This window comes from Pleurodeles waltl, chromosome 10 (genome assembly GCF_031143425.1).
Source record: "Pleurodeles waltl isolate 20211129_DDA chromosome 10, aPleWal1.hap1.20221129, whole genome shotgun sequence".
NCBI lineage: Eukaryota > Metazoa > Chordata > Amphibia > Caudata > Salamandridae > Pleurodeles > Pleurodeles waltl.
The window spans coordinates 129,686,581-129,704,351 of record NC_090449.1 but is presented as its reverse complement, the minus strand read 5'-3'; the positions used below and the strand labels follow the sequence as shown (position 1 = coordinate 129,704,351).

The following is a 17,771-nucleotide window of genomic DNA, read 5'->3' as shown; positions in this document are numbered from 1 at the left end:
AGTTGCACCCGTCGCGATTTTCACTGTCTGCTATGCAGACAGTGAAAATCATGCTGGGGCCCTGTTAGGGGGCCCCACGACACCCGTTCCCGCCATCCTGTTACTGGTGGTGAAAACCGCCAGAAACAGGCTGGCGGGAAGGGGGTCGGAATCCCCATGGCGGCGCTGCTTGCAGCGCCGCCATGGAGGTTCAGCCCTGCCAGGGGTATCCCGGCGGGAAACCGCCGGATCCCCTTTTCTGACCGCGGCGAATGGGCAATGAAGCACCGCCAGCCTGTTGGCGGTGCTTCCGTTGCCCGCGGCCCTGGTGGTTTAGGACCGCCAGGGTCAGAATGAGGGCCATAGTGTCTAATAAGATTCAATCTCTGTTGAAATCTGCTCCAAGACCCTTCTTCAATTTAAATCAAGGAGAACATCAAGCCTTACAAAGATTACAAAAAGACAAACATATCACAGTTAAACCGTGTGACAAAGGAGGGGGCATATTACTGTTAGACACTGAAATCTATAAATCTAAGATCCAAACTATGTTAAATGAATCAGAATATTACCAGAAAACAGGGAATAATTGGCATGAACGAGTCAGCGGAGAGATAACCAAAAAAGGTGTTGAAGCTTTAGGTAATGGAATCATATGCCAACAAGAATTCCAATACCTTAATCCAGCAAAAACTAGGACCCCTGTGTTCTACGGAGTCCCTAAAATACATAAAAACAAGACAGATCCCCCAATGAGACCTATAGTCTCCACTGTAGGGGCGTTGACAGAACCTTTATCTAAATATGTGGAGAAATTCCTGAACCCTCGAGTGGCCCTACTTCCAGCTTTTATTCGAGACCCCAGCCACATTATTGCCAAACTAGAAGGTGTCCCCTTCAATTCGACTACACAACTACTAGTAACAATGGACATTGAGGCACTATATACCAACATTCTGCAGAAAGAGGCATGGCTAGCAGTTGCCCGCCTCTTTGAGAAAGAAGGTAATACAGAACATTCTTCCTTCATTCTACAGTGTCTCAACATTGTCCTACGAGAATTTTTTTTTTAATTTAATGGTCAGACATATCAGCAAAAGAAAGGAGTCAGCATGGGGGCTGCCTGTGCCCCAAGTGTAGCCAATATCTATGTAGGCTTCTTCGAGGAAACCCATATTTACAATGAGATGGCACCATTTTACGGAAATTTCCATTTTTGGTCACGTTTCATCGATGATATCTTCTTCATCTGGACAGGGGAGGAAGATGCATTAATAGAATTCAGTCAGTGGATCAACTTATGTGATCCCAATCTCAAGTTCACCATCCATATTAGTAGAAACAAAGTTGAATTTCTAGGCATTTGGATTGGCCATAACAACTCCCAACTTGAGATGTCACTGTTCACTAAACCAACAGCCAGAAATACTATATTGCCTTATAATAGCTTCCAACCTACCTGTCAAAAACAAGGGATACCCTTTAGCCAATTCCTACAGGTCCGTAGAAACTGCTCTAGCTTGAGTGATTTTGAACACCATGCAAACATTTTGCAACACAAATTTCTTCTACGAGGATATCCTAGAAAACTGATTAGAGACTCCTACAAAAGAGCAAAATACTACAATAGGACTAGTATGTTCGAGAAACAAAATAAAAAATCCACACCTTCCATAGTTTGTGTAATCCAACACTCAAACCTAAATGAAAAAATTAGGAAAATTATTCTTGCCATTTGGCATATTCTTAACATCGGTTCGAACCAAACACCATTAGAACGCACTCTGCTATCTTTCAGGAAAAACCAAAATATCTCGAACAAACTAGTGAGAGCTAGTCTACCTAAAAATGAGACCTTTTGTCAGAAGTCCATATATGGGAATCGACCTATCACAGGCAACCATAAATGTGGTAATTGCAAGGCTTGCCCTAGAGCCATCGTGGGCAATGTATTCCCGTGGAAAGGTACTAACTTTCAACTATCGGAGATGACGAATTGCAAAACAGCTAATTGTATCTATTTAATCAGGTGTCCGTGCCCCCTCCTATATGTAGGAGAAACAGGAAGGGAAATCAAAGTTAGAATATTGGAGCACATTTCCAATATTCGAAATGACAAAGAGAGTGCCCCTTTGGTTACACACTGGAAACAGCATGGACATAAAATCGAGGACCTCTCCTGGACTGTCCTAGAAAGAAATAAGAACTATGGACAGATGGAGGACCATAAAATCTGGAAAAAGAGAGAAGTCTACTGGATTTTTACATTAGACAGCTGTGAAAAGGGATTGAACGAGTACATCCCCTGGGAAAATGCTATCACATAAGCCAAACTCTCATTGGTAAGTATCTGTATTCTAAAATAGTACTTTTATCAATAAACTTTAAGATTTTTTCCTAGTCTTCTTTTTTTCTATAGGTTTGTATATCTTTACCATGGTTATTTCTATCTTCATTCTTATTTCCATTTCTATATTTATGTTCAATTTCTATTTCATTTTTATCTTTATTTCTATCCTTATTTCCACTCCTATACCCTCTCTTTCTTCTATATGCTGATAGATATTCTCTGTTAGGTACTTTGCCAGACATTAATATCCATTTAATTAGATCTAAGCAAGTATTTTACAGAACCATCTGAACCAAAAATAACTTCTGTCCTTTCAATCACAAACATAGAGCTAGTTGGAAATCGAGTCCACAGTTGGGTTCCATCTGTTGTCCACTCGATCTATAAGTGACGTATCCCTATTTACCCATAGTCCTTAGACATTATTTATGTTTGATTTTGACTTCCCTTGCATCTATATTAAATAGAGTACAATATATCAATGAATAGCTTGTTCAGTTTCTGTTCGCGCCGTCGGTATACTTTCAATATGGCGCCCGCTTTAGACTGCCCAACTATCTTGCAAGTCGGCGGCCCAGTGCTACTAGGAATACTATTTTGTAGCCGTATAAGAACGTTTATGTACAGCGGCGGCTGACTCTAGTCAGCAGATGCGGAGCACTCGAACGTCGCGATCGGTATTTCGGTAAAGTATTCATCTTATTTCTTTTCTCACTGCCCTTGCATTATACTTATTCCATCTCACTATTTGAGTAAATGATTTGAGTGGCCTATAATACGGAGCCTAACTACTTTTGCCCTCTTTCTTAATTTAATTTGTAATAGCCTCTTTTATCATTTTCAGACACACAAATTCTGGATTCACTCCCGGTATTGCTATGAGTTTGAGAACCCATAAACATCGATTATATGGACTTAATTTAATTTTCTCAGCTACTACCAGCCAATATCCAGGTGAATTTCAGTATTTACAAACAATAGCAGTAACTTATATTTATTACACCACTAAGATCCAATTCATCTACTTACTTATTTATTTATCTATCATGTGGTCTTTGCTATCTATTTATTCAGCTCCGCTTCTTGTATAATAACTGGCATCATCACACCTTGTAGTGAAATAGAAACGGCCGGAAAAGCTATTGTTTCACAAAAATGCTAGAAAAGACTCCTCAAGTAAGGTCTTACTTTATTAGAACTTATTACCTCTATTACTTAACACACACCAGGATGCATGTAATCACTGAAGGGAATCAAGGAATGCTGGCAGCACAATGTAAGGCACCCTCCAACTATAGTATACTAACTACCAGTTTCTCTAACTATCTTTAGGATGCATCACCGTTATTGATTTAACACTTGTCATTTTAGGTTCCCTAACATAACATAATATCTCACTACCTAAAGTGCATTTAGACTCCTTGGGCACTTATCCTGATATAACAGCATGTCACTCCTGATTGACACACATGTAAAATATAAACAGGTGACCTCTAGGAAACTAGCACTATGATTCATATAAATTATCATATATTCCCTTTTACCAGATTTCTTGACTACATTATCAAACAATACACTACAAATCTAAAATTAAACTGACCAGAAGATTTGGCTGCAAAGATTAGACCACTATTGAACTGTACCATTGGGAACGGCCCTGAAGAAGGTGACCCACAATACCATAAAACACTGAAACGCGCGTAGGCCTTTTGGTCCCTACGGTACCACTTCGATAGAACTACGTCAACATTGTTTCTCTTTTTGTGTATTAGACTATCAATATTAATGTACTAGAAGTCTTTATTCTATGTATCTTCACCATTAAGAATCGTTTTTGTCTTATTATGTCATTAGGACTAGTTTTATTGGTGCTATGTTACACTTGTATATAAGACACCTCTTTTCATTTGTTTCGCCTAGTGTGCTTGTGGTATGTCTGATTTAGGTATTTCGTCTGTTTTTTATTAAATAATGTATATATTTTTCTATGATTATACTACCATTGAATAATACAAATAAAAAATTCATATAAAACTATATAATAGGACTATTCTATTTGTGAGTAACTGCCTGAGTACAGCAGCCTGATATCATGTGTTTATAATTGGTCAGTCATATTTAGTTATTATCAGTTACAACTATTTTGTTGTTCTCTTGAAGATTATAATATCTTCATGTATACTTAAGTAGCTCTCTTAGTAGTTTTCTCTACATTGGTTAATTCCCTGTTTGAGCTACACTCATTTGTTCAGGGAATCCCCTTATAACTATTTTCCCCAGGCTACCATCCCTCTGATGGTGGCGAATGGTAGTGGGTTGCAAATTGCAACCTACCCTATTATTATGTATGAGGTAGGTCTATTTCCAACCTACTCAGATGCGCTAAATGCAACTCAATGAGTTTCATTCATGAGGAATAGCGATTTCCTAACTGGGATTCCCCACAAAAAAAAAATCACAATTAGGTAATCACTATTCCTATTTTCATGCATCTAGCACCTGGTTTCAATCCCAGCTTGATCAACCAATGTAAACCTGGGCAACTACTTTGTTTCACTGTCCTTCATTTTTCATGATCATCAAATCTACATGCACCCTTAAATAAAGTAGATCAGAATGCACACTGTAACAAAACAAATCTTGTCTATGTTTTAATAAACTAAGGTTGCTCCACCTATAACAGGAACACATATAATAGGAACTAAACCTAAACTCACTTGTAACTAGCTAATAAGATCGTTATCGCAGCAGAACAGTTTGGTCTGAAAATATTAAAAGGGCAGTCACAGTTGAATTACCTATTTTTCATCTTTCACTTAAAACATAAGGGAAATGGTGAGCCTTAGACAACCTTAGGGCCTGATTTACAGTTTGGTGGACATGTTACTCCATCACAAACGTGACGGATAGCCCGTCCGACGTATTAGGATTGCCATAGGCTATTATGGGATCCTTGTACAACGTACAGGATATTTTTCACATTAGTGATGGAGTAACCCGTTCCGTTAAACTCTAAAACAGGTCCTTAGTGACTACTGATGTACTCACAATCTGAAGGAAGTGCTTCACACCGCACAATGGAACTGCAGAAAGCATCACCAGCGAAGATTCAAAGGGGACACACACACACACATACACTAGCCAGAAGATAAGTAAGGTGCTGACATGGAAATGCTGCCTTGAAATTTTCAGGTGACTAGCTTTACCCTCACTAACCGTTAGAAATAAGGGGTCGACACAAGACTTTCAGACTACCCTCTTCTGCTGGACCACCTTAAGGATGTGCCAGCAGAAAGTTTTGGAAGGATATGAGCTATACTGAACTGATCAATGGTGGGTGGAGTTCGAGGGAAAAAACATTCCTTACAGAGGAGGCCACTCTTCACCATATTGCATTTTACATGCAAACTGATCTGAATTAATTTTAGGGTAACTGGACAGTCTGGCAGAATAGGAGCTATGTTATCCTAACATAACTGATAGTGTTCAGCATGGGGCATTTTATAAGCTTGATTAGGATCATCATTTTTTTACTACTTTTTGCCCTCCAGAATCTGATTCCAGAACCTTCAGAGACGGTTTCTTGACATTGTCTGTTCGGACATTGGGAATATCCCTGGTGGGGACAGCTGGTGTTGCAATACTAGCCTGCACATCTGAAAAATACAGCAACACCAGCTTATTCAAGTACTGTCCAACCTTAGATATCTGATTTCTCCCCAGTGTCAGTGTCTTCAGTCAGCACTGTTACCTTCAGGTTCCACAATAAATGTTCTTTGTGTGTTGCTGCCCTTTATTCCGCACGCTAGATACAAGACATTTATGGATAAAAGCATTTGAAACAAGAACTAATATGTTTATTTTGAGAAAATGTTAGCCTCTTAACCATTGTATTGCCATTTTTTTTTTAAACTTAGGCTTGGTGTGACTTTTAAGGTATCTGTTTCTTAGGTTTGCTGTCAGGCCTACCTTATCTGAAACCGCTTTGCCTCGGTAGAATCAACCGGCAGGTAGTCAGCCTCATCTCACATCACAGCTTTTTCCTCTCTGTCCCTTTCTCCACGACGGGATTTACCTTCACCTTCAAACTACTCAAGCCAAGATGCTGAGTCGTGTAATTCCAAGTGCCATGCCTTCCATGCAAGTTCACAGACTCTGGCATGGAGGAGTGTAAGCCCATCCACTGCAACTCACCTACATTAAACTTTGCCACAAAACTAAAGACCTCAGGCAACACATGGAGACTCAGAAGCAAAGAGACTTCACTCTAGCACTTCTTTGGGTCAGGGAACAACACACAAGAATCTTCTGTATATATATATGCCTCTGATTTATGCACTTGAAATGAAAAATTCTCTCCCAAAACAAATAAGGCACAACTACTACTACTCTTCATGCACCTGCTGAAATACCAGCGCCTAATTACAAACTATGATATAAAAACACTTAAGTGGTCAAACTCGTAACCCCACTTCAAACACCAGGAGAGTAACCTCAACTCAAAACTTTTCTCTTACTCTCCAATACATACTAAGTGACTGCTCTAGGAGAACATCTTGTTGATTCGATTACATTTTTGCTTGTATCACATTTTTTATATTTATAATAATCTACTGATCACCTCATTATTAATACGCGTTCTTATATTTCACCTTTGTAACAAAATGTAGTACATTTCTCACTCCCCATCTCATTGTGTCTCTTTGGGGAAACTTTCTAAGTCTACCCTTGTTTTCAATAATGCAGTTTTATTCAGGGCAGTGCTGCCAGTTTCCTTGGCTTAGTCCATGAGTCATAGCTTCTCACTAAGTATGTATGTATGGGTAAATGAATGAATAAATAGATTCCCATTGCCTTAGCTTACCTCAAGCCTGCAGTAAAAATGTATAACAATGGCCATGTATCCCTGTTACACCAGTCACGTTTATCAATTGGCCTCAATAAGAGGCTGCTCACTTCATCTACCAAGGTCAAGCCTTATTAATGAGTTTCATGCTGTACTAAACTACCACAGCCGGAAGCAACAGCAACATCCCTCCCACCAACTAGAAGGGCAAAAGCAAAGAAAGAGCTTCTCTTTTTACCTTGTATCCAAGAATTAGTCCATTTTGTTCTGGCTCTGGTATGGCGGCCCATGTCAGCAAGATCTGGGTGGAGCTTACTGCTTCTGCTGTAACATTTGCAGGTGGCGCAGACGGCACTGTAATTAGAAAAGCAATGCAAGTTCATAGCGAGGATGTGCTTAGAACTCTACAGAGGATTACATGCCACAACATGATGTGATCTTTTGTAAAAGGAGCCCTTAAGTGTAAATTATTGCCATTTTATATGTGTAAGTTTACTGCTACAACAATCTTAAGAACAGAAAACGTCACTGTATGGCTAGCGCCAGGTCGAAACTCGTTGGGTGTGTCCTACAGAGGCTAGGACCGGTGCTTTAAATAGGCCAGCCCTCACCGGTATGGAGTACCACCACTTCTGGATTTTCCTACTTCAAGTACTGGAACTCCTCTTTGGTCCAGGAGAGTACCTGTACTCCTAGAGGGAGCAGGCTACGGTTAGATATGTGTTGGAGCGGAGCACAGAACAGGTGCTGCCAACAAACATAAGTCCATCGAACCTTAGTAGAGCCCTATGCTGAGTTGATGCTGGAGAATACAGCAGCCCTCATTTTACTTTCCTGAGGGCTGTCAGAGGTTAAAGAGGACCCGCAACACTCTGTGATTGACAGTGTAGAATCAATATAGGCACTGCACAGTTAATCACACTCTAGGTGTGTGATACAGGAAATCAGGAGGATGATGTGAGGAGTGCCCCTGATTGTGGCCAGGCCAAGAGGGGCTGTGACTGAGGACAGTATAAGCAGGTGCGACTTGAAGAGACACAGTGAAGCAGCCATCAGGAAGAGTTCTCCACCAAGCAGAATGTACTTGTTAGTAAAATATCTACAAAGTAAATGTACAAAATGCTGTGCAGCTGAGTCTGCATTGTGTGCGTGCGTGTGTGAGGTGAATGTGTGTGAGTGTTTTTCTGTGTTGCATCAGATGAATGGTTGCAAGTGTTCTGTTTGGAGTCCACCAATGGCCAAATGTGACCAGTGCCAAAACCCAGGCCCGCCAGCCCTGCATCAACGTCTTTAGACCTCAACCTGCGAAGGCAAGCAAACTGTGGGGCTTGCCATGGGCTGGTAGAGTAGTGGAGTTGGTTGGTGGTGGGAGGGTCCATGCTGTAAATGCAGGGCACACTGGCATCGCTATCACGGGTAAGAGATGTCAGTGGTGCAGTACAGCTCAGGATTGACGCCGATTGTCTGTTGGTTCAGTTGAGTGAACTCAAAACTTAAAAAATATAGAAGGGCAGCACCTAGAAGGGAATGGAGGAGCTAGAGGGGAAGTGCCGGGAAAGTGAGGTGAAGGCTGGGACTGGTGGACAGGAGTAGGGGTGAATTTAGATTTCTGGACTAATTGGGGCTGCCCCATTGAAAGGAAAAAAAAAACTTGCCAGTATGTTTTTTTCAATCCAGATCACTCTTGCCTCCGCAGGCCTGTTAGTTGCCCCGCAACCACCCTCCATGCTTTCTTTGCAGCGCATACTCATTGGTACGATGGTATGAGATGCTTTTGGAGCACAGGGGCAATTTAGATCCTGAGTAGGCCCTGCTTATGAATGTATCTGACACCAAAGTAGAAAGCAGCTACTTTTGTACTTTAAGGAGTAAAGAACCACACACTGCATTGTACGTGACAGGCCCATAGTTAAGTGTTGCCGTCTGTAACTCTGATAATTCTTCTTGTCTAAGAACTCAGCCATTGCAGGGAGTGATTGGTCTGTAGGGAAATCCTACCTTATTAATCTATTATTCTAATGCTGCAGTATATCGACCAGTGCTTCAAGTTGATGCAAAGAGTAAGTTGTGTCTCACTGATCAGGGTGGGATGGGTGATGGAGAGCAGTGCCCCTCATTATCTTCAGCTGGTCTCAATCAAATACACAGGTAAAGAGAGACAGTAGAGGGAAATGCAGAACAGGGAGAGAAACAGATGGCAGGAGTTGTCTCTGATACCTCTATAAATGTATTGCTTTTCTCTCCCTCTTACTATTAACATTATTTTTTTGCTTTTTATGCATCGTGCTTAATATCACACTTCTTGAACAGTTAAATTCAGAAAACAACAGCTGCTACTATAAGCCAACTTTGATGGTACTCAATTCACTGACCTTCTATCTTTTTAAATGCCTGCACCTTAAGCCCACCCCTAGTGCTGCCCCAAATATAATTCCTAGTCTAAGGCTCATTTGGATGTGAAACGGCACTTACGTTTCCCCACTGAAAACACTGGCTACGACTGTACACTTTATTACAAACTCATGTACTTACATTTTATAGCTGCACAGAAGAGAGTACTGCCTGCAGTCAAGCCCAAGATAGTACCTCCAGTTATGCATTATCTGGTGGAGACTAGCTAACTGAAGATTCCTCACCTTTTTAATATTCCCAAAGGCATCAGACAGGATCTCGAAAATCTTCAGCAGTATCCCCACTCACTGGTAGGTTTCGTCACATCACACTGCACCAACAACGTAAGAACCAAATGTATGTCCCACTGAGGCACACTGAACAGAAAAAGAGGAAACATATACTCCCTTTAACTGTACCCAAAGCAAAGCCTTGTTGGCGTAGGGACAATGCGAAAAGCAACACTTCGGAAAGCTTGGCTTGAATTGGGTCAATTTGATGGGTCCCGCACCAGACCACACACTTGTCCCAGTGACAGTTGTACACAGTTTTAGTCAACGAATGCCTGACTGTCAAGACAACCAACGACTTTGGGAAAAAGGTCAAAGGCAGTCAACTGTTGCTACTCAATCTCCAATCATGGAGGTGCCTTGTCTGCAGGTTCGGTTACAACTGCTGCAACAGCGGATCCTCCCAAAGAGGCAGCCTGAACGGATGCTCATGAGCAGTAGCTCTAGATATCATATTCTATTTTCTAAATTCTGTACAACTAGGATAACTTGGACCCCGTTGTTCTTGAACTTTTTTTATTACTTGTGGGAGAGCTATGGGGAATTTCTTGAGATCCACTCTAGGTGGAATGTGCTCTTGAGGGAGGAACGCTTTGGAAATGCTAATGTGTGAAAGTGCTGACATTGTGTTTTCTCTGCAGTACGGAAAAGATCGAGCCAAAGTTCTCCCCTTTTGAGTAATAGGACTGATGCCACCTCCAGGTACACCTGCCATTTGTGATCCACTAGGCACTGATGGATGAACTCTTCTCCCTTGAAGTTCAGAGATCTCACCAGATGGTGCACCGCCTGTAAAAAACCCTGGTGGTCAGGCCACATCCAGAGGTGCCAAGCCTCCTGGCACAGAATCCAAGATACTACTTTGCCCTGCTTGTTACAGTAGGGCATTTTCAGTAACGTTGTCTGCGAGCACCTGTACCATTCTCCCTTTGAGGAATTGTAGGAAGGCTGTTATTTCCTGGCAAATGGTCCACAACTGATTCCACTGGACACCAGATGCCTCTGATCTCCACCTCTCCTAAGGGGCCTTCCCAGCTCAGAAGCATTACACGGGTCACCACTGTCAGATCTCTGTGGAGTAGGGAGAGGGGTCTGCCACTGAACAAATAGAGGTCCAGCAGCCACCATTGTAGATCTTTTGCAGACTCCTCTGCAATCTGGATGCAATCAGAGAGATTCCCCTGGTGCCTTCTGGGACTGGTGCTGTCCCTCGTGTCCAAATGGTCTGTGGGTGCAGCAGCCTCAAAATAGGCGGGGGAGCTTGTTGGACTGCCTCTGCATCTGTTGGCGATATTGGAACTCCCTACTGCAGCCATGGGGCGTCCGAAACTCCTGATGCTGTTGTTGCAGTGGAGCTTAGAGACTAAAGCAGAGCGCCATGAGTTTGATGTCTTTAAAGTGCTTAAGGGCAGAGTATCCTCTATCCACAAAAATCTGGGAGCGATCGAAGGGGATAAGGTGGGATGTCGCCAGAGAAACCTGTAGACCTCATCCAAGTGTTTCAGCAAAGGTACCCATGGCTCTGTCTAACATGTTGGTAGTGTCTGAGAAGGATTGAACTGTAAACTCAGTGGCATCACAACCATCTTGCATGGTCTGTGTTAAGGTGGAAAGCACATTATCAGGGACCGCTGGAAGAGCTTGTGCCACAGAGTTCTGAAAAGTATGAGAATAGTAACCCAAAATGCAGTTGGTGTTTCACAAATGTCTCGATCCATATAGATTATCTAAGTGGATGTGTAGTAGGGAACAAGTTAGGGTTATTCTTACTCTGATAAACCAGCAGGACAAGGCTCTCAGGAGTGGAGGTGTTGAGTTAAAAAGACTGAGTCACCCGGGGGCAAGGTGATGGTGCTTCATAATCTGTCGATTACCTGGGATTCCTGAACAGGATTTCACACAGGTCCTAATGATGCAGGTATCTGTGAGGGCTTTGTGAAATGGAAGAAGTGGCTCAGAACTGCCCCAGTTCGAGAACCTCAGTTAGTATGCTGGTCTTGCCTTCCATGGTGGGCAGACATAGGTAAAGTACCTCAGCTGTCCTTCGCATGTTCACTATGAAGGAGGCACTCTTGTCTGCAGACGAGCTGTATTGTGATACAAGTCCAGTGTCTGGTGAAATGTTGGATCCACTGACATCCTTGAGGTCCTCATACCAGTTGTTCTCAGTATATGGCTGGAAAGCTCATCCCCAGTGTTAGAAATGGGGTCTTTGGTTGGCAGTCAGGTTCACCTGTCCAAGCAAGGACCCTCACTCTAGTCAGGGTAAAAGAGAATCACCCTCAGCTAACCCCCGCTCACTCCCTTGGTAGCTTGGCACAAGCAGTAGGCTTAACTTCAGAGTGCTGGGTGTAAAGTATTGGTACCAACACACACAGTAATTCAATGAAAACACTACAAAATGAGACAACACAGGTTCAAAAAAAAATATAAAATATTTATATACACAAAACAAGACCAAAATGACAAAACGACAAACATCCACAATACACAAGTCATCAATTAAAAACCAAAAAGAGTCCTCATGTAGTTTTAAACACAACGCTAACGCGGTTAGCATGAAAATGTACCTTTGGTGCATCAAACATAACCCCGCACGTGCGACTGTGCTTGCGATGTGTTGATTTCACTCTCGAGTGAGACCTTGCGTTGTTTCTCCTTCAGTCGGTTCGGCATGTGTTGTTTCTTCTCTCTGCAGGAGAGCGATGCGTTGATCCGATCAGCACTCTCGGGCCCGGGCAGGCCTTGCGTCGTTTTTACATGCCCAATGGTGTTTGCATCAGAAATTCAGCCGCACGATGGCCCAAAAACCATGCAGCCCAGGTTGCAATCTCACCAGCCTCCATCAGCGATGTGGTGCGTGTGGTGTCAATCTTCCGGTCGCGTAGCAGGCAAGCGTCGATTTTCAGCTGCGAAGCTGGCGGCACATCGATTTTTCAGCCGCAGATCGGAGTTGCATTGATCTTTTCCCCGTACAGCAGTCTGTGCATGGATTTCTCCCTCTTGGGCTGCCAGCTTCTCTTCTCAGGGTCCCAGGAATTAGATGGGCACCACTTGGTAGAGTAGGAGTCTCTCCAGAGGCTCCAGGTGCTGGCAGAGAGAAGTCTTTGCTGTCCCTGAGACGTCAAACAACAGGAGGCAAGCTCTAAATCAAGCCCTTGGAGAGCTTCACAAGACGGAAGGCAACACAAAGTCCGATCTTTGTCCTCTAGCACAGGCAGAAGCAGCAACTGCAGGATAGCTCCACAATGCACAGTCACAGGCAGGGCAGTTCTGCTTCCTCAGCTCTTCTCCAGGCAGAGGTTCCTTGGTTTCCAGAAGTGTTGTAAAGTCTGTGATTCTGGGTGCCCTTCTCATACCCATTTTGCCCTTTGAAGTAGGCCTACTTCAAAGAAAAGACTCTATTTGTTTGTGAAATTCTGCCTTGCCCAGGCCAGGCCCCAGACACACACTAGGGGGTTGGAGACTGCATTGTGTGAGGGCAGGCACAGCCCTTTCAGGTGTGAGTGACCAGTCCTCCCCTCCCCTCCAAGCATAGATGGCTCATCAGGAAATGCAGACTACACCCCAGCTCCCTTTGTGTCACTGTCTAGTGAGAGGTGCAAGCAGCCCAACTGTCAAACTGACACAGACAGGGAATCCACACACAGGCAGAGTCACATAAATAGTTTAAGCAAGAAAATGCTCCCTTTCTAAAAGTGGCATTTTCAAACACACAATCTTAAAATCAGCTTTACTAAAAGATGTATTTTTAAATTGTGAGCTCAGAGACCCCAAACTCCACATGTCCATTCGCTCCCAAAGGGAATCTACACTTTAATCATATTTAAAGGTAGCCCCCATGTTAACCTATGAGAGGGACAGGCCTTGCAACAGTGAAAAAACGAATTTAGCAGTATTTCACTGTCAGGACATATAAAACACATTACTATATGTCCTACCTTAACCATACACTGCATCCTGCCCTTGGGGCTACTTAGGGCCTACATTAGGGGGGCCTTACATGTAAGAAAAGGGAAGGTTTAGGCTTGGCAAGTGGGTACACTTGCCAAGTCGAATTTACAGTTTACAACTGCACACACAGACACTGCAGTGGCAGGTCTGAGACATGATTACAGAGCTACTTAGGTGGGTGGCACAACCAGTGCTGCAGGCCCACTAGTTGCATTTGGTTTACAGGCCCTGGGCACCTCTAGTGCACTTTACAAGGGACTTACTAGTAAATCAAAATGCCAATCATGGATCAACCATTTACATACACATTTTGTATAGGAGCACTTGCACTTTAGCACTGGTTAGCAGTGGGAAAGTGCCAAGAGTAACAAAAACAGCAAAAACAGAGTCCAGCACACATCAACAACGTGGGAAACAGAGTCAAAAAGTTAAGGGAGACCACGCCAAGGATGAAAAGTCTAACACGTGCTCCACCTCCTAGCTGAAAGTGGGGAGCAACTACCCAACCTCATGGGAGTTCTCATCACTAAGGCAGAAGAATCTGGACAGAGCATCAGCATTGGTGTGTTCTGTACCAGGGTGGAGTTCCACCGTAAAGTCCATCCCCTGTAGAGAAATGGACCACCTCAACAGTTTTGGCTTCTCACCCCTCATCTGCATTAACCATATGAGGGGCCTGTGGTCAGTCTGAACCTGGAAGTGAGTCCCAAACAAGTAGGGTCTTAGCTTCTTCAGCGCCCAGACCACAGCAAACGCTTCATGCTCTATGGCACTCCACCTACGTTCCCTGTGAAGTAACCTCCTGCTAATGAAGGCTACGGGTTGATCTAGGCCCTCTTCATTAAGCTATGAGAGTACTGCGCTAATACCATGCTCCTAGGCATCTGTTTGCACAACAAACTCCTTGGAGCAGTCAGGTGCCTTCAGCACAGGTTCTGTGCATCTGACAGCCTTCAGGGCATCAAAAGCGGTCTGGCAAGCCTCTGTCCAGATCACCTTCCTGAGTTGCTTCTTAGAAGTCAACTCAGTCAAGGGGCGAACAATGGTACCATATCCCTTGACAAACCTCCTGTAGTATCCTGTGAGACCTAAGAAGGCTCTCACTTCAGTTTGGGTCTTGGGAGGCTCCCAAGCCAGAATGGTATAAATCTTTGGCTGTAGGGGTGCCACATGGCCACTCCCTACCTGGTGTCCCAAGTACACCACAGAACCCTGCCCTATTTGACACTTGCTTGCCTAAATAGTGGGACCTGCCTTCTGCAGGGCCTCTAACACTCTCCGGAGGTGTTGCAGATGTTCCTCCCATGTGGAACTAAACACAGCAATGTCATCCAGGTAGGCGGCACTGAACTCATCCAGCCCAGCCAATACCTGGTTGACCAACCTCTGAAAGGTGGCAGGGGCATTCTTCATCCCAAATATTATCACTTTAAATTAAAAGGGTCCATCTGGGGTAGAAAATGCTGATCTCTCCTTGGCCCCTTCAGTTAAGGCAATCTGCCAGTACCCAGACGTTAAGTCAAACGTACTGAGGTACTGGGCAGCTCCCAACTGGTCAATGAGCTCATCAGCTCGAGGAATGGGGTGTGCGTCAGTCTTGCTTACCGCCTTGAGTCCCCGGTAGTCCACTCAGAACCTGAGTTCTGGAGTGGCACCAGGTGCAGAAGCCTTTGGGACCAATACCACTGGGTTGGCCTGAGGACTGTTGGAATGCTCAATAACCCCTAGGGTTAACATTTTGGATACTTCATCCTTAATGCTAGCCCTGACCCTGTCAGTCACCCTGTAAACCTTTTGTTTAATGGGTGTACTGTCCCCAGTGTCCACATCATGTGTGCACAAGTGTGTGACTCCTGGGATCAGGGAAAACAGTGAGGCAAACTGTCCCAACACGTGGCGACAGTCACTCTGCTGCTCCTCAGGGATGGGGAGAGGATCACTCCCTCCACAGACCCATCTTTTTCTCCGGCAGACAGAAGGTCAGGAAGAGGCTTACTCTCCTCTTCCACCCCGTCATCTTTCACAGGCAGCATGGACAGTTCAGTCCGCTCAAAGTGCGGCTTGAGGCGGTTGACATGCAGGACCCTTAAATGGTTCCTTGGAGACTGCAAGTCCACCAGGTAGGTGACTTCACTCTTGCGCTCCACCACCTCAAATGGCCCAGTCCACTTGTCCTGGAGCGGACTAGCTCCACTGGCGCCATCACCAACACTTTTTGTCCAGGTTGAAACTCGACCACAGTGGCATTCTGGTCATACCACTGTTTCATATCCTCCTGGCTTGCTTCCAGGTTCTCCTGTGCGAGACTCCGGAAGCAGGCGGTCTGGTTTCTCAAAGCCAGCATGTAGCTAAATACATCCTGGGGCGAGGGGGGGGAGGGCCGGTTTACTAGGAGCTTTCTCCAAAGCCTCCTTCACCAGACTCAAAGGTCCCCTCACAGGGTGGCGATAGATGAGCTCAAAGGGACTAAACCCAAGTCCTTTTTGAGGCACCTTTCTGTAAGCGAACAGAAGGCATGGCAAGAGGACGTTCCACTTCCACCTCAAGGGCTCTGACAGGCCCATAATCATGCCTTTCAAGGTGTGGTTGAATCTCTCAACCAGACCATTACTTTGGGGGTGGTAAGGGGTGGTGAACTTTTAAGTTACCCCACACTCCTTCCACAGAGACTTCATGTACATGGATATGAAGTTGGTACCCCTGTCAGATACCACTTTCTTGGGGAACCCCATGCGGGTAAAAACCCCCATCAAAGCATGATCTACCACAGGGGAAGTGATTGACCTCAGAGGAATGGCTTCTGGGTACCGGGTGGCATGGTCCACCAAGACCAGGATAAACCTGTTGCCCATGGCTGTCTTGTAATCCAGAGGCCCCACAATGTCAATACCTACCCTCTCAAAGGGAGTACTAACAACAGGTAACGGTTGGAGGGGAGCCTTACATTTCCCCCAACTCTTGCCACTTGCCTGACAAGTTTGGCAAGACCTGCAATGTGCATCTGAGTGCCTGCGCATTAGGGCCAAGTAAAAGTGGGTGACAAGCCTCTCAAAGGTCTTGTCCTGCCCCAAATGTCCAGCTAAAGGCACATCATGAGCCAACCCCAGTAGGAAGGACCGGAAGCACTGGGGGACTGACCCAGGCTCAGGAACCTTAGGCTCACTATACAGGAGGTCATCCTCCCAATAGATCAGGTGCGATCCTGGCTCCCTGTCAGCTGCCTGGTCTGCAGCCTGCTGCCGCAAACCCGCCTGAGTAGGGCATGTCCTCTGTGCTGCACGGAATGCTTCCCTGGTGCCCCCCCCCCGTCCTGCTGCCACTGCGACAGCTCAGGGGCCTCACCCAGTTCAGCCACCTGTTCCCCTGTAGGCTCTGGGGTGTCACCCTCAGGCTCCGCCTCCTCCCAGACTGTGGGAACTTCTGGGGCAGGTTTCCCGCACACCCCCTGCTCTTCCTTTTCTTGGCGTCCCCTGGGCCACTGTTTCAGGCTCCAGGGGCTCTTGACCACCCTGACGGGCTGCCATTGACCGGTTGGATATGATTACCCACCCAGGCAGGCCCAACATCTCAAAGTCAGACTTGTGTTCCACCTCCTTCCAAGGATAATCCTCCAGGTCATTGCCAAGCAAATAATCTACAGGCATGGTTGTACTCACAGCTACCTTCAAGGAACCTGAGACCCCCCACCCCGCCATTTAAAGGGAATCTGCGCCACTCTGCACAGACGCTCTGAGTTGTCCACTGCAACTACTTGGTGAAGTACCCAGGGATCAATCTGCTCTTCAGACACCAGCTGACTCCTCACTGTAGTCACACTGGCTCCTGTGTTTCTCAGAGCCTCCACCCTCTGTCCATTGATGGTCACCCACTGCCTGTACTTCTTAGTGTTCTCAGGCACGAAGGTTCTCTGGACCATCTCACTGTCCCCTAGTAAGACAAGGGTCATCTCAGCTGTTTCCCA

At 44.9% G+C, this 17,771-nt stretch overlaps 1 protein-coding gene across 1 annotated transcript in view; it reads right to left on the bottom strand.

Moving 5' to 3' along the window:
• The window catches only part of SDK1 (sidekick cell adhesion molecule 1), a 2,061,301-nt gene that overhangs the window by 435,562 nt on the left and 1,607,968 nt on the right, over window positions 1-17,771 (bottom strand). The window contains exon 26 of the mRNA XM_069209963.1: window positions 7,414-7,529. Within this exon, the coding sequence (XP_069066064.1) occupies window positions 7,414-7,529 (116 nt within the window). The remainder of the gene's footprint in view (window positions 1-7,413; window positions 7,530-17,771) is intronic.